We start from the raw sequence: 14,286 nt of genomic DNA, 5'->3' as shown, positions 1-14,286 counted from the left end.
TTTGCATAGACTTGAACACTTTGTTGGCATCAGTGGAAGAGCATTAGCATGGTTTAAATCGTACTTTTCGTAGCAGTGAATGAAGATGTATCATATCGATCAAAAGTGCAGTATGGAGTACATCAGGGGCGGCGTTAGGGGTGGGCTAAGGGGGCTGGAGCCCCGAATGTTTTCAGTAAAGCCCCGAATGTTTTTATTACCACCATGTCATCAATGAGTTTTCATGCCCAATAAAGTAATTATTATATTATATATATAGTATACCAATTAATATATTAGAATTTAAATAAATATCTCTCGACTCTCGTGTCTGTCAATTTACGCGTTGTCATTCACACTCGACGAAAACCGCCCACTGAGGCTACTGTTTCTGACTGACATGTAAATTGGCCAACCATCGATGAGCGTTTGTACTATCCAGCCAATGAAATGAGATCTTTTGGAGGCAGGCGGTTTGTTGGCGTGTAGTATTTTACTAGATCAATTTATTTGAAAATAAAATGGATTTTTCAAAATTCTTCAAAAAAAAAAAAAAAAAAAAGGAAGTAAAACACCGCAGCCAACACTTGAGCGCCAAGATACAACAGCTTCAGGTATCTGTAACTTTTAATCATAGTATTATATTTCTTTTTCAGGTTTTAAATTGTGTCTGATTTAACGTTACATTTTGAACATCTAACGTTAACAGTTAACGGTTGCGAAGCACAGTCTTTAGGACACACACACACACACAGAGCGGTTATAATGTTTTCTTAGCATGGTCTGTGGCAATATACAAGATAATAAAAAAAGAAATGGTTCGAAAAAAAAGCATGTTGTTGTGCTCTGCAGCAGCACACAGCAGTGTTTACTGAATAAATTTGATTGAGTAACTTTTAGCGTACTTTTTTCTGAATGAATCATCCGTTTCAAACGAATCCATTGACTGACCGACTCACTCAGGCAGTGACATGCCGCCACCTAGTGGCAAAGTACCATTCCATTTTTTTTCATAATTTCATATTTCTGTATTCCAAATGTTATATTTGATACATTAGCCTCATAATATTATTTATGCAATTTGTAAGTTCTGTGTACGTGCTCCTTAAAAAATATAAGTGTACAGAGCCCTGCGTTTATAATTTTTTATAGTGCATCGCGCTATCAAGGTTGGGGGTTAGATTCCCCGGGAACAGATGATATGTAAAGATTGATAGCCTAAATGCACTGTAAGTCGCGTCTGCTAAATGCATAAATTTATTTTAAATATACTTGGCTTTAAGTGTACATAAACACAGAGATAAAGTCCTTTGACCAATATATCTTTGTAGAGTAAGAGTATGTCAGTGCACTATGTTTGCTATCCCTGTTCTACAGGACGAGTGTAGCCAGTCAGGCTTGATTGGAAAAGAAAAGAAAACCGAGATAGAGACAAAAAAAAAGTGAGATAGAGACACAACATCAGCATATGTGTCAGGATACATGGGTTAAACTTTAAATAAAATGTTTTAAATTTGTTTTTTGTTTTTGTTCTTATTGTTTTTGTATATTTTAAACAAGGTAAATCTTATTTTTAAAATAAAATTTATTAAAATAAAAAGTCACATATATGGATTTTTCTGGGCTAAGCCCGGGATCTCCACTCACCCCAGAACCACCCCTGGAGTACCTCAAAGCCGCTACTCTTCACGCTTTATATGTTACCCATGGGAGATATCATCAGGAAACATGGTGTTAGCTTTCACTGTTATGCTGATGATACTCAGCTATATAGAACCATAGGGTTCTTTACTCAACTCCAAAGAACCTTTTATGCTAAAAAGGTTCTATAATGACAAGAAAGAACCCTTTTGGCACAAAGGGTTCATATCTTGAATTCTGTGATCATTCACATGCATTTATAAATGCTTTTGAATACACCGAATAACGCAGTGAAAGAACGCACTCAAAATGCACACGCGCACTATTATGACATCATCATGTAACTTTACATTAGCCTAGATGCCTACACTTTTTAGGCACGATTTGTTTAGTTTTTTAATAAACTTGATACTGTTAAAAGGCACATCATTGAAACAAAAAATACAAGTTCACATTTCACACCTAAACAAGCGTGGAAAACGTAATTAGAACTAGCTACTTAATTAGTTAAAAATGCCTATCCATATACAGCTAAGATTTGCGAACCCCAAACTGACTCAAATGATTCGCGATCCCGCTACGAACTCCCGAACTGACTCAAATGATTCGCGATCCCGCTACGAACTCCCGAACTTATTCAAATGATTCGCAATCCCCAATTTGACTCGAATGATTCGCTATCCCGCTCCAACTCCCAAACTGGAGTCAGATGACTCAAATGATTCACGATCCCGCTACGAACTCCCGAACTGCTTTAAATGATTTGCGATCCCCAAACTGACTCACATGATTCGCGATCCCGCTACGAACTCCCGAACTGCTTTAAATGATTCGCGATCCCGCTACGAACTCCCGAACTTATTCAAATGATTCGCGATCCGCAAATTGACTCAAATGATTTGCGATCCCGCTTTGAACTCCCGAACTGACTCAAATGATTCGATCGCGAAACCACTACGAACTCCCGAACTGACTCAAATGATTAGCGATCCCAATACACATAATGCTATAAAAGTGTGCACATAGAGAGAAATAAACAGCAGATGTTCATGTTAACAACTTCTTTAACTTGAGCAAACGCTGCTAATACACCTACATTTGTTAATAAAGTAAATATAACGAAAACATGAATGTTTTAATGCTACTGAATAAAAATAAACGATCCACGTGAAAGTCTCTGCTCATCATGACAGGACCTGGATCAGTGAGCTGCGTCTCGGGCCGATGACGTCACTTCCAGGGAGTCATGTTGTACACGCCCCCGTCCCTTGACTCCACCCCCACGTCAAAACAGTGCCACAAAGAGAGACGTGCAGAAAAGCAAAGCGCAAAGGGAAAATGGTATCGCAAGCTCAAACTAGACTGACACACAAAATAAAAGCAGCATTGCAAACAAATTAATAGATATGACCATGGAAAATATTTATTGCAAAATCATTGCTTTCGCGCTGTTTCATTTGTTTTGCAATTCTTAATTTTTGTTTGCAAAAAGCAAATGTATTTTACTTTAAATTTGTTTTTATTGTTTTTGTATATTTTAAACAAGGTAAATCTTTCTGCTTTATTAAAATAAAAAGTCACATACATGGATTTTTCTGGGCTAAGCCCCGGATCTCCACTCACCCTAGAACCACCCCTGCATAACACACACATTTAGCACATAACATACACTCACACACTCACTAAAGAGACCGTTACAAATGACCTGCTCTTATCATCGGATCGTGTGTGTATCTCTCTATTAGTTTTATTGGATCTTAGTGCTGCGTTTGACACAATTGACCACAACATTCTTTTGCATAGACTTGAACACTTTGTTGGCATCAGTGGAAGAGCATTAGCATGGTTTAAATCGTACTTATATGACCGCCATCAGTTCGTAGCAGTGAATGAAGATGTATCATATCGATCACAAGTGCAGTATGGAGTACCTCAAGGCTCAGTACTAGGGCCGCTACTCTTCACGCTTTATATGTTACCCTTGGGAGATATCATCAGGAAACATGGTGTTAGCTTTCACTGTTTTGCTGATGATACTCAGCTCTATATTTCATCGTGGACCGGCGAAACATGCCAATTAAAAAAATTAACAGAATTCATAGTCGATATAAAAAACTAGATGACGAGTAAATTTTTTCTTACTGCTAAATTCTGAAAAAACAGAGGTGTTAATTTTAGGACCTAAAAACTTCACTAGTAATAACCTAGAACACTGTCTAAGACTTGATGGTTGCTCTGTCAATTCTTCGTCATCAGTTAGGAACCTAGATGTGCTACTTGATCGCAATCTTTCCTTAGAAAGCCACGTTTCTAGCATTTGTAAAACTGCATTTTTCCATCTCAAAAATATATCTAAATTACGGCCTATGCTCTCAATGTCAAATGCAGAAATGTTAATCCATGCATTTATGACTTCAAGGTTAGACTATTGTAATGCTTTATTGGGTGGTTGTTGTGCACGCTTGGTAAACAAACTACAGCTAGTCCAAAATGCAGAAGCAAGAGTTCTTACTAGAACCAGGAAGTATGACCATATTAGCCCGGTCCTGTCCACACTGCACTGGCTCCCTATCAAACATCGTATAGATTTTAAAATATTGCTTATTACTTATAAAGCCCTGAATGGTTTAGCACCTCAGTATTTGAATAAACTCCTTTTACATTATACTCCTCTACATCCGCTACGTTCTCAAAACTCAGGCAATTTGATAATACCTAGAATATCAAAATCAACTGCGGGTGGCAGATCCTTTTCCTATTTGGCGCCTAAACTCTGGAATAACCTACCTAACATTGTTCGGGAGGCAGACACACTCTTGCAGTTTAAATCTAGATTAAAGACCCATCTCTTTAACCTGGCTTACACATAACATACTAATATGCTTTTAATATCCAAATCTGTTAAAGGATTTTTAGGATGCATTAATTAGGTAAACCGGAACCGGAAACACTTCCCTTAAACCCGATGTACTTGCTACATCATTAGAAGAATGGCATCTACGCTAATATTAGTCTGTTTCTCTCTTGTTCCGAGGTCACCGTGGCCACCAGATCCAGTCTGTGTCCAGATCAGAGGGTCACTGCAGTCGCCCGGATCCAGTACGTATCCAGACCAGATGGTGGATCAGCACCTAGAAAGGACCTCTACATCCCTGAAAGACAGCGGAGACCAGGACAACTAGAGCCCAGATACAGATCCCCTGTAAAGACCTTGTCTCAGAGGAGCACCAGGACAAGACCACAGGAAACAGATGATTCTTCTGCACAATCTGATCTTTGGGAGGCTTCAAATACTGAGTGATTGAGTATATGATGAGGAACGTGTCAATCACAGTGAGGAACACCATCAGTCGTTTATTATGGTCAAATACTGCCATAAACACTTTAGCTGTGAACATAACAAACATTGAAACTGTTCTCATGACCAATGTTTCTCTGATAATACAGACCTGTGTGTGTGTGTGTGTGTGTGTCTCTGTTTCTGTGTGTGTGTGTGTGTGTGTGACTGCTGCAAGATCAGGATACAGAACCAATGCAATTCAGATTGTAACTGTCAAATACTGAAGCACTTCAAAGAATATATATTAATATAAAATCCAACTGCATGAATGATATTCAAACTTAAACAGCAGAAAATGACAAACATTGCTACTAGTATATTATACTCATGAGGAGTCTGTTAGTATGCTTTCTGATTACTTTTCATGAATCAAAACAAAAAGAAAAGCAGAAGTCAAACTGATAAATGATTGATTAATGAACACATGGCAGAAAATGCAATCATAATTAAATTATTATTATTATTATTATTTTTCAGTGTTCGGAAGATGCAGTTAAAGTTACTATTTATTTAGTTTATAATGTTCTATGTACGTGTATGTACTGGAAGATATATTTTTGAAAGAGCTGCTCATAGACGTTTACATTTATTATTTCATGTTCCTTTCAATTCATTCCTTGTTTATTTTTTCTTCATTCTCTCTTAACCCCATCAAAAATGATCATCTTTTTAAAATTTGAATTCTAAATCTCTAATTATGCTATTTTTTGCTATGTTTCCATCCACTTGTTGTGTGTATAATTATTCCAGGCCTCTGAGCTCATGCACCTCACTTTTTGAATGGAAAAGCATTATTTGTGGACTCGTGAACGGAGAGTAATCAGGCCTACGATGAATCAGTTGCAAAAAGAAACCGCATTTTTTTGGTGCATAATCTCAGATTTCAGACTTTGCTGAACAGGACGGCAGTGACCAGAGCGAAGCCGGTGAGGAGGAAAGCCACTTTATGGATGCGATGCTTCGGGGAGCCGGACTCCTGCCACACGGACTCCAGCACACACACGTTGATGAAGATCCCAGCCGTCAGACCCTCCACAGCGCAGCGCAGCAGCTGGACCTGAGGACCGACGGTCAGCCCGTCCAGCGCCAGCCCAGCCCCGATCCCAGCCGGACACGAGACGGAGAACAGCAGCAGAGCGCCGGCCACCAGCGTCCGGCGGAGAGCGTGATGGGTCAGATGCACGGCCAGACTGAAGGCCACGAGGGCCTCGTACAGCATCAGCGCCACACAGGTCTCCAGCAGCGGCTGGCGCTGGCTGCCCACGCTCACACCCTCCAGGAACGCTCGCACACACACACAGAAGAGCAGCAGGAACACACGCAGACCCTCATCCACAGCACACCTGGACACACTCCTTCTGGAGCGCTCCTCACAGTCCACCAGCGCCTGCTTCTCCAGAGACACGTCACACGTCTGCTCTCTGAACGCCAGCAGCATCTGCTCCACCACAAACACCAGCAGGAAGCCCATGGCCAGGACGAACTCGGCCAGAGGGTAGTGAAGCTGCGCACAGACACAGATTTACTTGATCACACACTGATTTCATTACAATGGGGACAAACATTGGTGCTGCTTCATATTTCTGTACGGACCATGATACATTTGTAATCATATTCTATTTCAGATAAATGCTGTTCTTTTGAACTTTCTGTGCATGCTAAAAAATATGCAATATAATTTTTGTGCAGTGCAACTGTTTTCAGCATTGATGATAATCAGAAATGTTTCTTGAGCAGTAAATCATCATATCAGAATGATTTCTGAAGATCATGTGACACTGAAGACTGGAGGAATGATGCTGAAAATACAGCGGAGCATCACAGAAATACATTACACTTTAACACAGATTCACACAGAAAACAGATGTTTTAGATTAGAATAATATTTCACTATTTCTAGTTTTTTTTTAACAATAAAAGCAGCCTTGGTGAGCAGACTTCTTTATAAAACAGGTAATCATCAGAAATGGCTCACGGTGATGTGCAGACGGCTGAAGGTGTCTCTCGTGTGGTTCAGAAAGTCTGGAAGAAGCTCCAGCAAACAGGAAGCCAGAAAAACCCCGCAGGCCAAACACGACGCCAGACTCAAGATCCTCTGCCGAGAGCCTGGAAACACACACACACACACACACACAGAGAGAGAGAGAGAGAACAGGCTTCATTTACATAGTACAGTCATGAGAAAGTTCCTATTTTCGTTTTTGTTTATACTAGAGTGAAGTGTGCTTCATCATCATCATCATCAGACCTGGGTCTGAGCTGAAGCGTGTCGCTCGTCTCATGACACACACAGGACTGAATCCACACAGCAGACTGAAGCTCAGCATCAGCACCAGTGTGAGGAGCTTGATGTGAAGAAGTCCAGGAGCGACACCTGGGGAGGTCCAGTCGGAGTCCATCAGGACCTCACCTGCATCACACCTGAAAACACCATCACCATCATCATCACCATCACCATCATCATCTTCACCATCACCATCATCACCAACACTGACAGACCTCAGCACAGTTCAGCAGGGCTTACCAGTACACAGACTGAAGCTGATGATCTGAGCTCTGTGCTGCTGAGTCTCTTCTAGTCCAAACTTCTGAACAAACAAACGCACTTCAACTCAAACTAACCGGACTTTAAATCACAAGCGACGGCGAAGAATGACTGCTATTCTCACACTAACGAGCTTGTTTTCTAGAAACCTGGTGTTTTGTTCGTTTTGAATATGTCAGATGCACACTCGAGCTTTGGGTTTCTGCTGAGGATTGTTCCAGTATGTGCTCCGCTTCTTTTTCCTGTTTTCGGGAAAGTGACGGTGAGTCACCTTCTCCGAATCTGATTCAGTTCAATTCAGTGAACGAGTCGGTTGTGTAAATGATTCAGAACTCGTTTGCTGATGTCGGAATCGCATACTAGTAAACGACTATTATTTTTTTATCATTATCTCTTTCTACAGCAATAAAATAGAAAGAATAAGATGCTTAGTATGCGGTTCCGAATTCAACATAGAAACTCAATCGATTCGTTAAAAAGATCCGACTCAAAAGATCGACTCATTTGCGAAACGTGTGTCAATATGAGTCACAGTTGTCCACAACTTGTCCAAACATGCTCAAGGAACATTATAGACATGAAAGCAATGCCTGTAGCCAGTGATTATTATTATATACCATGGTAATGAATTAATTCCACTATCACCATTAAATTTACTTTGCCTTTTAGTACTGCTGGACATTACACCAAACATTATGTAAGCAGTCCGAGTCGAATTGCATAAACATAATCAATAGTTGAGATTGATACTAGTGAAGAACATCGATTGATTGTTTTTAACACTTTAACAACACAACACATTAACAACACAACACAAGAACAAATTAAAGTCACTTTTCCTTGCTCTCGTCGATATTATTTTTTACTCATGATTGTTAATAGAAAATCTTCCCCATCAATCTCTATAAAATGATTACTAATTATGTTTACGAAAAATAAATGCATTTATAAAATAATTTTGTTTACGTAACCACAAACTAATGTGATTGGTCCATCCTTAGATGTGCGGAGAAAAGTAACAGGTATCAAGTGACCTCACCGTGTACGTGTTTCAAAAGTCTGAAGAATAATTTAAACCTGTATAGCGACAGTGAGGAACTTTAATACGCATCTAAGTGAAAACAAACAGTCAAGAATTAACGTGGAATAATTGTTTTAAAAATATTTTCCTACGCGTGTCACGCTATTGGTCAGCGTCTCTCCAGAGCCCCGCCCACACGCTGAACGCGGATGTGAATTACACCGAATCAAATGAACCAGAAGATCCGGATCCGAACGGAGAAATATCCGCGTTTATCCTCGCAGAATAAACCGAGCACGCGTGTGTGAAGGATGCGAGAAGCAGATATTGTGTCCGGGGACGTCAAATCCACCGAGCGAGTGAGTAAAACGTGCAGAAACCCCTATAAACACGGTTTGTTTACAGTGATTGACAGCTCGGCTTCACCTGACACAGACACACACTGTAGTGATCACACTGTTGTTATACTGCTTCTGCTGCTGTAATCTGATCTAATCTTCAGTTGTGTGCTTCTCCACCTGTTTAATAACACATGCTGGTCTCCTATGTGTCCTGTGATACGAAACTAAACACGTATATAGCTAAAAAGGATCTTCTGTAACTGACTTTATAATGTGATAATTAGTCATTTTAAAGTGAGTTTACTGAACTGAAGCGAAGCGTCTCTTATTCCTGAGCACATTAAGTCAACAATAAATCTAAATGCTTACCAGGATGTTCACATCCTCCCACAGACAGAGAGAGAGAGAGAGAGAGAGAGAGAGAAACACACAGAGCGAGAGAGAGAGAGAGAAAGAGAGAGAGAAACACACAGAGCGAGAGAGAGAGAGAGACAGGTAGGGTTCTTGTTGAAGCTCCTCCTCCTGCTGCTGCTCACGTGTCACTGAACCTGAGAGACTGGCTGTTTACTTCTACACTGTAAAACATGTTTGTCATTTTAGACAAAGAGCTATAGACAAAGCTATTTTTTTCATGCACTGGTCAGTTTGGAGAAGTGTTTTTTCTTTTAATTGTGGAAAGAAAACATCCAAAATCCACATTTCTGTGTTTTATATATATATATATATATATATATATATATATATATTATTTATTTGTGCTTGTAGACTTCAATTGTGGTAGATATCAGTAAAGGCTGTGGGTTTGTCCTTCACTTCATCAGCTGAACTAAGTTGTGTCTGTGGTAGGATGCCGAGGAGGTTCTGGAGAGCGGTCTGCTCCTGGACGAGTCCTGCTCTGGAATACTGTACGCTGGACACACGGAGGAGTGGAGCGTCCAGCCGCACTCTGTGAGTCACCACAGGAATGATTCAACCAAAAACCTCCCTTAGCTGAAAATATGCTCATCCTCAGGTCATCAGAGATCAGGATGAGTTTGTTTCTTCATCAGATCTGGAGAAATGTAGCATTGCTTCACTTGCTCTGCAGTGAATGGGTGCCGTCAGAATGAGAGTCTGATAAAAACATCCCAATAATCCACAGCACTCCAGTCCATCAGTGAACATCTGGAGAAGACAAAACCTGAAACACATCCAGCATTAAGATGATTTTAACTCAAACACATAGAGTCCATAATCCAGAATAACACTTCCTCCAGTGAAAAAGTGTTCGGTCTGAATCAGGAGAGAAATCTGCACAGATCAAGCAGCGTTTAAACAGATCTAAACTGGATTTTGATGTGAGAGACAACAGTAGATGATGCACCTCTTCACTGGAGGAAGTGTTATTATGGATTATAGACTCTATGTGTTCGAGTTAAAATAAAAATCTCTTGTGTTCCAGAGTTTGAATGACAGTGAATCTGAGGAGGTTCTGAACGCCATAAACCCGAACGAGATGTACACGTCAGCGGTGTGTGAGAGCGACAGCGGTCTGTCTGAAGATCAGTCCTCAGACGGAGCCCAGGAGCAGAACCTCGGGAACACCGTCTATCAGGTGGTGTATGACATCAGCGGTGTGGGCGGAGTCTCGGAGCAGCAGACGCCACACATGGACGTGATCTCCATCGAGCTGGGTGATTCTGAATTGATGTGAACAGATGAGAGCATATACCATCGCTGGTCTGTGAAGGTTTGTCATCGCTGATGTTCTGGTGTGTGTCTGTGCAGACGAGTGGAGCTCTCAGATGCTGCTGGAGGACTCGTGTGTGGTCAACGAGCTGGTGTCGTCTGTCAGAATGGAGAACGCTTCTGCTCACGACGTGCAAAGCTTTCAGAGCCCCGATGGTTTTCTGGTAGGTCTGTTGAGATGGAGGAGTTCTGGAGAACCGTGAGGCTTTAGCTGCTGGTGCTGATGATAGTCTCTCCTCAGGTTTATCCTGAACTCCAGCTCACAGAGGAGGAGCAGAAGCTGCTGGACCAGGAGGGAGTCTCACTGCCCAATAACCTGCCCTTGACTAAGGTGTGTGTGTGTGTGTGTGTGTGAGTGAGAGTGAGTGAGTGAATCAGTGTGTGTGTTTGTGTGTGTGTGAGTGAGTGAGTGAGTGAATCAGTGAATCAGTGTGTGTGTGTGTGTGTGTGTGTGTGTGAGAGTGAGTGAATCAGTGTGTGTGTGTGTGTGTGTTGTGATGAGTTCCGCTCTAACAGGGCTGATGTCTCACAGACTGAGGAGAGAATCCTGAAGAAAGTGAGACGGAAGATCCGGAATAAGCTCTCGGCTCAGGACAGTCGCAGGAGGAAGAAGGAGTATATCGACGGTCTGGAGAGCAGGTGAGACCACGAGACACTCGTTCCCGTCTCTAACACACGTCCGAGTCTTCTCCGGCTGACCACACTGAGGCGTGTGTTTGCAAGGCAGGGGTCAGATCACAGATGTTAAAGAGTGATGAACGACTGCACTGTTTCTCTCGGGGCTGTGAGCTCAACACACCGAGGTCATGCCATCATTTAACTGCCGTCTGAATCCACTTCACTAGATGGAATTGATGCAGAAGTTGTATTTGTAAATCCTTTTAACATGCAAATTTATCTTGACATGTTTTTAGATGTTTTTATAGGAATAATTACTGTATGAATAGAGCAATAGTTAGAGCTGAACTCTCTCTCTTTGTGTGTGTGTCTGTGTGTGTGTGTCTCTGTGTGTGTGTGTCTCTGTGTGTGTGTGTGTGTGTCTCTCCATGCGTGTGTGTGTGTGTGTGTGTGTGTTAGGGTGGTGACGTGTTCAGCTCAGAATAAAGAGCTGCAGAGAACCGTGGAGCAGCTGGAGAAGCACAACATGTGAGTGAACAACATCAGCCCTGCATCACTCCTGCTGACATGACCTCATCTGATGATGCAGAGTCTAAAAAAATGCTGATCCATATATATATATATATATGTGCATTAAAAATAATATCAGCTTAACATGCACATATCAAAATAACTAAAGCAGTCAAAATTAAAAAATATGGGTTTTAATTACAAATAGTACTCAAAAAGTGCCATTTCATACACAGTCTTGGAAGATGAATTCTCAAATTAATGCAAAAATAAGATTTTTCAGAAAATCTGTCAATTTTTTTTTATTTTTAGAAAAAGGATGCAGTAAAATCAGAAAACAAGCTCATTTTTGCATTTTCTTCTGTCTCCTGATCATAATTCTGACCTCAGGATTAAAAATAAAATAATGTCAAAGATGTGGACTGAGAACTGGTCAGATTCAGACAGGAATCCAACACAAATGATTCTCAAAGTGAAAACAGAGTGAAATGTATCAAACAAATCCTCCAGAACTCATGTAGTGTGTGTGTGTGTGTGTGTGTGTGTGTGTTGCAGGTCTCTTATGGCTCAGCTGCACAAACTGCAGGCTTTGATCAAGCAGACGGCCACCAAAGCGGCTCAGACGAGCACGTGCATCATGGTCCGCTCCCTCTCTGTCTGCTCAGATCATTAGTACAGAGCCCAGACGGTGATCTGACCAGTGTGCTCTTCCTCCTCACAGATCCTCATCTTCTCTCTGGCTCTGCTCATCCTCCCCAGTTACAGTCCGTTCAGCCGCTCGCCGTCTGTGGAGGACAGCTACGCCCCGGCCGCCGGTGAGACACACACACCATTAAACACACACACACCACAGCTGAAGTCTGTCCTGTGGAGTCTCTAGTTAAATAATTTCATGTTTATAATTCCGAACTCTTGCACCTGGCACCCATCCAGTGCTAACAGCAGTACTCAGATATCACACGTCGTTGTGCTCTACTCTTGAGACTTCTGTAAGATGCAGTGTTTCTGATTCAGTGGTTTCCAGAAACATCCTGAACGAGGTGGACTCTCTTCCGCTGCTGGAGGATCCTGTAGAAGATGATCCGATGTCTCCAGAGCCTCCGTCTCCTCCGTCCGAGCTCAGTCCTGCAGACGCAGACGCGCCGCAGCAGACGGAGGACCAGAGGAACGGCTCGGACCCGACTGAAGCAGACGCAGCCGTGCTGTCTGTGAGTTTAACGGCTCGGGCGGCTGCAGGAAACACAGACGCAGCCAAACCGCCGCACGCTGATGAAATGTGAGGCGACTCGAGCTGTTCAGGTGTGGCCAACCCCAGAGAGTTTCTCTGACATGCCTGTATTTATTCTCTCTGAACACACACACACACACACACAGGTGTGTCTGCGTCCGCAGCGCTCTTCATCATCAGATGATAATCATTATGAGCTTTAGTGAAGAGGCACAACTCAACAATAATCATATCAATGTTTGATTCAAGGGCTCTTCTGTTTGTGTGTTAGAGGCATGTTTAGTGTGTTTTCATTTTTACTCATCTGACACGGATATAACTGCACACATGTAAACAAGATCACAGATTTCTGAAGATCATGTGACACTGAAGACTGGAGGAATGATGCTGAAAATACAGCGGAGCATCACAGAAATACATTACACTTTAATACAGATTCACACAGAAAACAGATGATTTAGATTAGAATATTATTTCACATTTTTACAGTTTTTACGGGATTTTTGAACAAATAAATGCAGCCTCGGTGAGCAGAAGAGACTTTCATTCACATTATAAAGTTTTGAACACTAGTGTATGTCTGAACACTCCGTTCCTAATGAAGCAGATGTGCCTGTGAGCGATTGTACAAAACCTCAAAGCTTCTTCACTTTTGCTTTTTTAGAATTAATTGAAAGCTTAATTAGCACAAGGCAGAAGCAGCTGCTCAACCTTTCAGTCTCTTATAAACACAGAGATCAGATCAGAGTCTGGGACTAAAGATAGACCTGAGACCTGAGCTAAACCAGTTCAGAACCGCTGCTGCTCAAACTCTTGTCTTGTGTGGTTTATTTTCTTTTTTTAATGCTTCAGATTGTCTGAGGGTGAATGGATCGGGTCTCTTTTCTTATTTTATTGTCTTCTGAATAAAAAAGATATTTGTTACATGATTTGTTGCTGTTTTTGTTCATTTGAGCCACTAAACATTAAGATAGAATGGTAGTGTGGTTTGTCTAAATGTCTAAAGATTCTTAAATCAAGACACATTTACTGAAGACATTGCATCTTGTTTTATGGAAAAATGTGTCAGAATGAAGTGCGTTTATGCATTAAACCAGAACAAATTTTCATGCATTTTTCATAAAACAGGGATTTATTATTATTATTTTAAATAAACTCATCGTGGTTGTCACAGTGTCACAATTTCTACATGCATCTTTATATACACACATTCATTTATTTTTAAAAATATTATTATTATTATAAATTTTTTTTTTTGGGAAAGGTCAGTGCTTTTGTAGTCAGTCCTTTAAGGTCTGTGTTCACACAGCAAGTTACTGTCAGAAACCCGAACCG

General features: G+C 41.2%; 2 protein-coding genes across 3 annotated transcripts; one reads left to right on the top strand and one right to left on the bottom strand.

Annotated features, from left to right (window-relative positions):
* Nucleotides 1–4,954: 4,954 nt before the first annotated feature.
* Nucleotides 4,955–9,334, bottom strand: slc39a3 (solute carrier family 39 member 3). Of its 2 annotated transcripts, XM_052617747.1 has the most exons (5): nucleotides 9,237–9,329; nucleotides 7,485–7,548; nucleotides 7,209–7,381; nucleotides 6,936–7,066; nucleotides 4,955–6,464 (listed from the first exon to the last, which is right to left on the bottom strand). In XM_052617747.1, the coding sequence occupies exons 3-5, from the start codon at nucleotides 7,357–7,359 to the stop codon at nucleotides 5,844–5,846; spliced, it is 903 nt and encodes a 300-aa protein (XP_052473707.1). In that variant the 5' UTR covers nucleotides 7,360–7,381; nucleotides 7,485–7,548; nucleotides 9,237–9,329; the 3' UTR covers nucleotides 4,955–5,843. The 2 variants fall into 2 exon arrangements, with proteins under 2 accessions (XP_052473707.1, XP_052473708.1); XM_052617748.1 differs by lacking the exon at nucleotides 7,485–7,548 and having other exon boundaries at nucleotides 9,237–9,334.
* creb3l4 (cAMP responsive element binding protein 3-like 4) lies at nucleotides 8,730–13,880 on the top strand. Its single transcript, XM_052617744.1, has 10 exons — nucleotides 8,730–8,885; nucleotides 9,714–9,815; nucleotides 10,309–10,540; nucleotides 10,635–10,759; nucleotides 10,837–10,926; nucleotides 11,128–11,234; nucleotides 11,673–11,741; nucleotides 12,279–12,363; nucleotides 12,445–12,538; nucleotides 12,738–13,880. Exons 1-10 carry the CDS (start codon nucleotides 8,838–8,840, stop codon nucleotides 13,001–13,003), a joined length of 1,218 nt encoding a protein of 405 aa, XP_052473704.1. The 5' UTR covers nucleotides 8,730–8,837; the 3' UTR covers nucleotides 13,004–13,880.
* The last annotated feature ends 406 nt before the right edge of the window (nucleotides 13,881–14,286 follow it).

Source organism: Carassius gibelio, chromosome A16 (assembly GCF_023724105.1).
Source record: "Carassius gibelio isolate Cgi1373 ecotype wild population from Czech Republic chromosome A16, carGib1.2-hapl.c, whole genome shotgun sequence".
Lineage (NCBI taxonomy): Eukaryota > Metazoa > Chordata > Actinopteri > Cypriniformes > Cyprinidae > Carassius > Carassius gibelio.
Note: the sequence above shows the minus strand (reverse complement) of the source record. Positions and strands in the feature narration are given on the sequence as shown.

Excerpts from the sequence above, each read along its gene's own strand:
- slc39a3 (XM_052617748.1), bottom strand. The coding sequence starts at position 7,359 with ATGGACTCCGACTGGACCTCCCCAGGTGTCGCTCCTGGACTTCTTCAC. Across the intron at positions 7,067-7,208 it reads ACGCTTCAGCTCAGACCCAG|GCTCTCGGCAGAGGATCTTG; the intron begins GTCTGATGATGA and ends GTGTGTTTCCAG. Across the intron at positions 6,465-6,935 it reads TCAGCCGTCTGCACATCACC|CTTCACTACCCTCTGGCCGA; the intron begins GTGAGCCATTTC and ends GTCTGTGCGCAG.
- creb3l4 (XM_052617744.1), top strand. The coding sequence starts at position 8,838 with ATGCGAGAAGCAGATATTGTGTCCGGGGACGTCAAATCCACCGAGCGA. Across the intron at positions 11,742-12,278 it reads CAGCTGGAGAAGCACAACAT|GTCTCTTATGGCTCAGCTGC; the intron begins GTGAGTGAACAA and ends TGTGTGTTGCAG. Across the intron at positions 12,364-12,444 it reads AGACGAGCACGTGCATCATG|ATCCTCATCTTCTCTCTGGC; the intron begins GTCCGCTCCCTC and ends TCCTCCTCACAG.